This window comes from Salmo salar, chromosome 15, assembly GCF_965601325.2.
Source record: "Salmo salar chromosome 15, fSalSal1, whole genome shotgun sequence".
Classification (NCBI taxonomy): Eukaryota; Metazoa; Chordata; class Actinopteri; order Salmoniformes; family Salmonidae; genus Salmo; species Salmo salar.
In genome coordinates, this window is record NC_138305.1 from 37154018 (window position 1) to 37163466 (window position 9449).

Below are 9449 nucleotides of genomic sequence, written 5' to 3' on the forward strand. Positions count from 1 at the left end.
GTGCTTCAGCACCCCTACATCCCACGGCTATACCATAATTCAGTGTGTGGGTGGTGATTGAATTGAACAATTCAGATAGCAGAAATGTTCTTCATATGCTGTATACACCTCTGTGGTAAAAGCTAAGAAGACACTACAATATTATAACTATAGAATGTGTACGTGGGAAGGCACAATCTTTTGCCCAGATTACTCTCTCTCTCTCTCTTCCTCTCTCTTAAATGCTACGATTTGAGAAGAACAGTGTCCACGCCTTCTGGTGCAGTCACTGAAAGTAGTGGGGATAACTTCAGTGTTCTAATACATTGCGCTGCCAACGAGCAGATAAAATGGGAGTGCGTGAGCCGGTGAAGAGCATTTTATTCTACCTCTGCATCTGTAGTCATGTTTGTACTGAAGAGTGGGAACTCACGCTGCTTCATACCAACGATGTCCACGCACGGGTTGAGGAGACAAGCAAGGACTCCGGCAAATGCACCAAGCCTCCGTGTTTTGCCGGGGTGGCACGGAGATTTACGAAAATAAAGGAGATCCGGAACCGAGAGAAAAATGTGATGCTGCTGGACGCAGGCGATCAATTTCAAGGAACCGTTTGGTTTAATGTCTATAAGGGAGCTGAGGCTGCACATTTTATGAACAAACTTGGCTACGATGCAATGGTAAGCCGTTTAGTCCTAGTTGGGTAAGAATGAATATAAATATGGGCTAGTGTTGGGGTACTCAACTACTATTTGAGAAAGTTCGGTCACACACATTTCCTAGGTGGCAAAGGTCCTGATATATATTGTAATTTATCGGTGTAGTAACATATGATACCTGAGTGACAGAATCAATGGGGGCCCCCTGGCAGTCGAGGCCTCTGGGCACATAATCTGGCAATTATAACTACAAGATTTAGATAGCTGGTTAGCCTAACTAGCTAACATGGGCTGGTAGTTGATCCACTGGACATTTCTGACAGTTTATAAAAATCTCTCTAAGGTCTGTCAGTGAATGAGATAGCAAAACTGCCCATGTACTGCCACATTTCGTCATTTTAACTTGTGCATTCTACGATACAACTCTCAACAGCAGTAGCCTAAATTGAAAGCCCCCCCAACAACAACAAAAAGATACAGGTACAACGGGGACATCTGTGATGTACAAGGGACAGGTAACCTGGAGTAACGTGTCAATGAGGTAATGGGTAAAACTAGACCTGACAAAGGACTACAATTCCCAGAGTGACACTGGCCCGGGAATAATTCCAGGCATCTTTATATTATGGTTGGGAAGCCAACCCCAGGATATGTCCAATCACAGAGATGTTTTTAATTCCATCAGTTGTTAGTAGACATGTAGCCTCTACTCTTATGCTCCGCTAACCAGGCTAGGTGAAAGCCTGTGGCAGAGGCTAGTAGACATTAGATGAAGACAAATATTACTTTTGATTCGATTAGGTTAGATATACTAATCTAAAAATATATTTGTTTGTTTTCTAAGATGAACTTGGCAGCACAATAACTACTGAACATTATGGCTGATTTGTTGCACACTTTGTTAACAGGTGAAATATTGGGGATGACTTTTACCTTTGTTTTGATTACACAGGAGGTTGGTGGCACCTTAATTGGGGTGGATGAGCTTGTGGTAATGACTGGAGCGGAATGGATGGAATGGTATCAAACACATGGTTTTCATGTGTTTGATGCCATTCCATTTACTCCGTTTCAGACAATATTATGAGCCTTCCTCCCCTAAGCAGTCTCCTGTGGTTTTGAACTATCTTTATAGGCTCTGGGCAATCATGAGTTTGACAATAAAGTGGAGGGACTTATCAAGCCGTTTCTCCAGGAGGTAAAGTGCACAGTCCTCAGTGCTAACATCAAAGCAGACGACACACTAGCCCCACGCATCAGTGGCCTTTATTTCCCTTATAAGGTATTTGATGTGGACTCTAAGAAAGTGGGCGTGGTGGGATACACATCAAAGGAGACGCCCGCTCTGTCACAAACAGGTACAATTGATTGAAGTTCTAGCTCCTCTTCATCCGTCTTCCTCTCTTAAAGTCTCTTCCTCTTTTCCTCAATCCCTCCTCTATTTTGCTTCATTTCGTACATTGTTATTCATATCCCTCATTCTGTCCTCACAATAATCCATATTGATCACTTTGTCCAGGTTGCTTCATATTTGATTCCTATTTTTGTCTTGGAGCAAATATGATTTTGAGATGCCTTTCCATACGTAGCTACATTTGAGGATGACCCTGGTGTAAAACCATTTTTTGTTCCCCATTCTGTTGCAGGACCTAACTTAGTGTTTGAGGATGAGATTGATGCACTCCAGCTCCAGGTTGACAAACTAATCACTTTGGGGGTCAACAAGATTATCGCCCTTGGTCACTCTGGCTTCGTTACAGACAAAGAAATAGCCAGAAGGGTAAAGGGTGTGGATGTGGTCATCGGAGGACATAGTAACACCTTTTTGTACACAGGTAGGCATAATGTTTGCTATAGGCTCCTTTTCTTATTTACAATCATAGTAGCTAGCCGCTGTAATTCTTCAGAACACCATCTGGTAAACTGTCATCGTTTTTGTAAGGAGCCTACAGTTGATTTATTCCAGAACTGAACATGTGTCCCTGGCTGTCTTCACAGTTTTCAAATCAAATCAAACTTTACTTGTCACATGCGCCGAATACAACAAGTGTAGACTTTAACGTGAAATGCTTACTTACAAGCCCTTAACCAAGAGTGCAGTTCAAGAAGAGAAGTGATCCAACAGTGAAATCAAGTAACAACAACAGACTGAAAATGTAAATGAACGCGCCAGAGGTTACCTTCTAACCTCAGCACCATAGAAACTCCATAACAACGTAGCCTGTTTCATGTCCAATCAAAAGGACATAAATTCTGCTTCCAGTCCTGTCAAGGAAGTAGGTCTACTAATAGCTCAGCCAACACACTAAGCATGCTGTTTCTGCTACACATGCAGTAGATGTATATACTTTATGCCTCAGCAGCTCTTGGCCAATGACTGTGACCATCTCATCCTTTGTGCAAAAAGCTGAAACGATGAGTACCTGCCACCGGCCTCTCCGGTGATGCCAATCATAGCCTTACTCTTTGTTAACTTGAGCTGTGCTGCTAACCGCTTTTTCCACAGCAGCAGCCATGATTAACGTTGGAATGTTTTGTTAGGGCCATTAAACTGTCTGCTTCCCACACCTGCACGTTCAATAAACTGTAGGGGAGAGTGGGTTAAGTTGAGCCAGAGAGGAATAAGTGACTAAGGGAGGGATTAAGAGAGTGATTACGTGATTCCTATAAGGTTTCCCTTTGAATGGAGGCCTATACAGTTCACTTATGTGGTGGGAAAGCACAGAAAATAGCAATGCAAGAAGACTGCATTGAATCTTTATTCATCCCACAGTCATTTAGGCGTTGTATAAATTGCAACGCTGTTTTCTTACGCATGATTACAATGCAACCGATGACTGATATTAACAATGTTAATCAATTCCATGGTTTACATTCACCGTTTCTAGGAAAACAACCTTCCTCTGAGGTCCCGGCAGGTCCCTACCCGGTCATAGTAAGGTCAGAGGGTGGGCGTGACGTCCCTGTGGTGCAGGCCTTTGCCTTTGGGAAATATCTGGGTTACCTCAAGGTGACGTTTGACGAAGCTGGCAACGTTCTCCAGTCCACAGGCAACCCCATCCTTCTGGACAGCTCTGTACCAGAGGGTGAGTACAGTACTGCTGAGTAAAACGAGGGGAAGTTGATAGTAAGTGCATCCCAAATGCCACCCTATTCCCTATATAGTGCACTACTTTTGACCAGGACCCATAGGCACCCTTTCTTCAGAACACCTGCATCTGGTAAAACTGTCATATGTTTTTGTAAGGAATTATGGGGCCTAGAGTGAATTTATTCCAGAACTGAACATGAAAGTAACAACAACAGACTGGAAATGTAAATGAACGCGCCAGAGGTTTCCTTCTAACCTCAGCACCATAGAAACTCCAAAACAACGTAGCCTGTTTCATGTCCAATCAAAGCACATACATTCTACCTCTAGTCCTGTCAAGGAAGTAGTTCTACTTCTAGGGCCCATAGGGGTCTGGTCAAAAGTAGTGCACTATATAGGGAATAGGATGCCATTTGGGACGTACACAGTGAAATGGACTTCCGATTGCATCAGCAGTGAGTGCATGGTGATATACAGTAGTTGTATACTTGTAGTGCATGGTGATATACAGTAGTTGTATACTTGTAGTGCATGGTGATATACAGTAGTTGTATACTTGTAGTGCATGGTGATATACAGTAGTTGTATACTTGTAGTGCATGGTGATATACAGTAGTTGTATACTTGTAGTGGATGGTGTTATACAGTAGTTGTATACATGTAGTGCATGGTGTTATACAGTAGTTGTATACTTGTAGAGCATGGTGATATTTTATTTATACTGTAGTATATCAGTAGTATGTCTCTCTGTCCACTGTCACTATATCTTAATACAATGATAAGCATGAGTTCACCAATGTTACCGATCTGCTAGTTTTTTTCATTGAAAACGTCAACACTGTTATTATCACTATCAGGATCATTATAATGTATACACGCATTAGAATTCATATATTGTATGGAGTATATAGTAAGTGTATATGATTCCGTCTTGTCAGACCCCAGTATTCTGGCTGAAGTCAACGAGTGGAAAAAGGCCCTGGCAAATTACTCCTCCCAGTATGTGGGGGAAACCCTGGTGTATCTCAATGGAACGTTTGAAGAGTGCAGGTTCCGAGAGTGCAACCTGGGAAACCTAATCTGTGACGCTATGGTGAGTTAGTAGTACTCAGACAAGCTAACCAAAGCAGGTACCTTTGGGCCAGTCTGTAACCTACTGATGATGTAACCTGCTGAAATCCTCTCTGTTTTTTCGCTGTAGGTACACCACAACATCAAATATGCAGATGAGCTTCAGTGGAACCATGTTAGCTCCTGCATCCTCCAAGGGGGATCGATACGGTCATCCATAGATGAGCAGAGTCGAAACGGTGTGTGTGCCTTTATGGGTCCGTTTCCTGGATACAGATTAAGCATAATCTTGGACACCTTTTTTTTTTTTTTTCCCATTTCTCCAGGACTGGTCTTAATCTGTGTCCAGGAAACCGTCCCTGTGTGTTTAAGAGAGAGAATAAACTCCAGCAATGGCTGAGGAAACTGAGTGAAATGTCTTTTGTTAGGTTCCATCACGATGGAGGACCTCATTGCTGTGTTGCCGTTTGGAGGCACTTATGATCTGGTTCAGCTGAAGGGATCTACTCTGAGGAAGGCTTTTGAGCACTCCGTCAGGAGATATGGAGGGAACACAGGGGAATTCCTTCAAGTATCAGGTATCAGACACTGTTTTATTTTAATTGGTACAGAGGGTCACAATATGACTTCATGCAGGGGCAGTTACGCTGAGTGTACAAAACATTAGGAACACCTTCCTAATATTGAATTGCACCCCCTTTGCCCTCAGAACAGCCTCATTCATCTGGGAATAGACTACAAAGGGTCGAAAGCATTCCACAGGGATGCTGGCCAATGTTGACTCCAACAACTGATGCTACTGAGCCAGATGTCTATGTGTCAGGGGAGAAGGTCCAGGTGGTATCTGACTTTAAGTACCTTGGCATCATACTTGATTCCAACCTCTCTTTTAAAAAGCAGGTGAAAAAGGTAATTCAAATAACCAAACTCAACCTAGCTAATTTATGATTTATACGATTTTTTTTACTATAGAGGTAGCAAAACTGTACATCAAATCTATGATACTTCCCCACTTAACATACCGCTTGACTAGTTGGGCCCAAACATTAAAACCCATTCAGTCGGTCTACAAACAGGCTCTCAAAGTGCTTGATAGGAAGCCCAATAGCCATCATCACTGTTACATACTCAGAAAGCATGAGCTCCTGAGTTGGGAAAATCTTGTGCAATACACCGATGCATGTCTTGTATTCAAGATCGTAAATAGCTTGGCTCCCCCTCCACTCAGTACTTTTGTTAAACAGAAAACCCAAACATATGGCAGCAGATCCACAAGGTCTGCCATGAGAGGTGACTGTATAGTTCCCTTAAGGAAAAGCACCTTTAGTCAATCTGCTTTCTCTGTGAGAGCTTCCCATGTCTGGAATACACTGCCATCAGACACACATAACTGCACCACCTATCACACTTTCACAAAAAACATGAAGACATGGCTAAAGGCCAATCAGATTTGTGAACATAATCCCTAGTTGTGTATTGCCGCTTCCCATGTTGTCTGTAGCTTGTGAGGTGTGGAAACACTTTGTTGCTTTTATGGATTTTGTCTTGTTGCTTTTTGTGCTATTTTGCTTTGTCTGCATGCTACATCTTGCTTGTCCTATGTTGCTCTGCGTGTGCTCAATGATTGTCTGTATTGTTATTGTAATTGTTTTTAATAACCTGCCCATGGACTGCGGTTGAAAATTAGCCGGCTGGCTAAAACCGGCACTTTTACTGAAACGTTGATTAATGTGCACTGTCCCTGTAAAAATAAAAAATAAACTCAACGCTTCCCACAGTTGTGTTAAGTTGGCTGGATGTCCTTTGGGTGGTGGACCAATCTTCTTAATCTTAATGATTAAAAAAAAAAAAAAACATACAATCTACATGCATGCAGTGAAGCCGCTCAACATTTACATTACATTCAGTCATCTAGCAGACGCTCCCATCCAGAGCAATCCACAGGAGCAACCAGGGTCACATCGACAGTTCCCCCACTTAGTCGAATCAGAGACCTGAACCATCCAAGATCCGCCCACAGTTCCCTGTGAGAGCTACCCCTCAACCATCAAAGACTCCCCCACAAATCATTATTGATACACACAGGAAACTGTTGAGCATGAAAAACCCAGCAGCGTTGCAGTTCTTGACAAACCGGTGCGCCTGGCACTTACTTACATACCCCATTCAAAGGCACTTAAGTCTGTCTTGATCATTCACCCTCTGAATGGCACACATACACAATCCATGTCGCAAGGCCTAAAAATCCTTCTTTAACTTGTCTCCTCCCCTTCATCTACACTGATTGAAGTAGAACACTCAGTGTGTCTCTAGTAGCTGTCTATCCCCAAGAGCCTGTGCACCTTTATTGAATTTAGTTTTTGTTACATATTGGTTACATATAAGTTAGGTCCAGCAACAGATTGAGGAAACTACGTGAGGGAGAGGAATGAGGACAGGTGTTTGGTCTCCCGCTGTGTTTTGGACTGATTTTATTTCCCTCTTGTACAATCTCAATAGGATTTCATGTAGAGTATGATATGTCGAGGCCCCCTGGGGACCGCGCTAGGAGTATTAGTGTGCTCTGTACGGACTGCCGAGTGCCTGTCTATGAGCCTCTGGACGACAGAAGGCTATACAAGGTGGTCCTGCCCTCATACATGGTGGAAGGAGGAGACGGATTCTCCATGATTAAAGAGGAGAACCTGAAACATGACAGCGGTGAGCTCACAGATCTGAACATATTAAAACACTATGGTTCTGTCCTAAATTGTACCCTATTCCCTGTATAGTGCACTACTTTTGACCAGGGTCCCGGTCAAAGGTAGTGCACTACATAGGGCACAGGAAGGAAAGAGCGCTATTTGCGACGTAGACAATCTATATTTATGGGTGAGCTCCTCTCTGCAGACTCACAACTTCCTTATGAACAGGAACCCTTTGGTCATTTTCTGTTGTACAACCACTCCTTATCAGACCAAGCAATGTTGGTGAACTGCTCCATTAAAAAAATAAAAAATGTTCTTGACGTCGCAAACTATCTGTGTCTGTTTCTCTTTCAGGTGACATGGACATATCGGTGGTGGCCAGCTACATTGCTGAGAGGAAGAAGGTGCACCCGGCTATAGAGGGACGTATCAAGATTTCCAACTCAGCTTCAGGAGGGCCTGGTCACATGGCTCTGTTAATCATGCTGGGGCTAGTGATGGCTGTTTTGGAGACTATGAGAGATCCCTGGCTGCAATCATGATGTAAAGCTAACCATTGGATATGTTTTTCTCAGCAACAGCATTTAAGGGAAGAGCTCAACTCTAGTCTATTGAGTACAAATTGAACAGGGATATTGTGAATGGATATTTCACCAATGCTCTCAGATTTGTCTTCATAAATACTGCAGTTTGATATGAAATTCGTTATTGAAACTTCAGGGAAAATACTATAAATATATTATCCTATGGCTAAAATTAGAAATGATGCACTGGTAAGTCTCGTGTACAGTAGATGCTGTCAAGCTCTTGCTCTGCGATCCAGTTAGAGTGCATAAGCAAATATATATGGAAACAGATGACCAGTGCTTGTTTAAGTGTGTACCCTTGGCAGAGCCTGCTTAACCAGCATTAGGACTGAAGCGTTACAGATTTTGGGATAGAAATGTAAAGGTAATTTCCGATTGAGCCGACATATACAGTCTCCACTAACGGGGGACATTGCCTTTAAATGTCAATCACGCTGTAACACCGAATGTCCATGATACGGATAGAATAGACTTTGTTTATGGGATAGGGTGTCCAAACACAGAGCTCCAGAATAGTTTTGTCAATATTTTGAAGCTCTTTTAGACATGAAATATAATCTCTGAAGGTGGGATAAACAAGTTGGCGATCAACCTTTTGTAAACATTTAGAGGAAACTCTATTTACAGGACATACCCACTCAAAGTAATGAGGTAGCAGGAAACTGATACACTTGGTATTCTTGATTCACACAGGAAACTGTTGAGCGTGAAAAACCCAGCAGCGTTGCAGTTCTTGACAAACCGTTGCGCCCAGCACCCTACTACCATACCCCGTTCAAAGGCACTGAAATATTTTGTCTTGATTATTCACTGATTGAAGTGGATTTAACAAGTGACATCAATAAGGGATCCTAGCTTTCACCTGGTCATGGAAATAACAGGTGTCCTTAATGTTTTGTACACCAAAGAGGGACCAGAGAGGGAATGTTTTTCTCTGGGTTGTAATTTCTAAATAGCCCTGGATAAATTGTGACCTCTTAACATTTTATATTTGGTGTGATATTGCAACAAGGTTGGTAATAGTACAATATACTGATGTGTACCTAAAGCCTGAAGGTTATACAGGTAAATGAACAAATTGTCCTCCTTACTGTTTTTTTTTTATGTCTAGCAGCTATTTCTGCATATAAAAACTGGTCACCAACTGTAACAATTCAACAGTAGCAATGCTGTTACTGTTGAAAAATACCAATAAATTGTCATGACAACAACAAAAAAAGAGCTCATCTTAAACTTATTAAAAACAAAGAAAAACACATGAATTCTGAAACGCCTCCCAGGCGTATTTCCATCGAATGTAGTATTTCTCAAAGGAAAGAATTACATAACATCCCTCACAGTTACTCTTTAACTTGTGAGTGGTGTAACCTTGAGC

The 9449-nt window shown here is 42.3% G+C and overlaps 1 protein-coding gene across 1 annotated transcript; it reads left to right on the plus strand.

The window, feature by feature from the left end:
• Positions 1-214: 214 nt before the first annotated feature.
• Positions 215-9293, plus strand: LOC106571277 (snake venom 5'-nucleotidase). The gene is made up of 9 exons (XM_014144145.3): positions 215-659; positions 1774-1996; positions 2285-2473; positions 3527-3724; positions 4668-4822; positions 4931-5039; positions 5229-5378; positions 7300-7500; positions 7842-9293. Exons 1-9 carry the CDS (start codon positions 330-332, stop codon positions 8027-8029), a joined length of 1743 nt encoding a protein of 580 aa, XP_013999620.1. The 5' UTR covers positions 215-329; the 3' UTR covers positions 8030-9293.
• Positions 9294-9449: the final 156 nt, after the last annotated feature.

Excerpts from the sequence above, each read along its gene's own strand:
- LOC106571277 (XM_014144145.3), top strand. The coding sequence starts at position 330 with ATGGGAGTGCGTGAGCCGGTGAAGAGCATTTTATTCTACCTCTGCATC. Across the intron at positions 2,474-3,526 it reads TAACACCTTTTTGTACACAG|GAAAACAACCTTCCTCTGAG; the intron begins GTAGGCATAATG and ends CACCGTTTCTAG. Across the intron at positions 5,040-5,228 it reads AGATGAGCAGAGTCGAAACG|GTTCCATCACGATGGAGGAC; the intron begins GTGTGTGTGCCT and ends GTCTTTTGTTAG.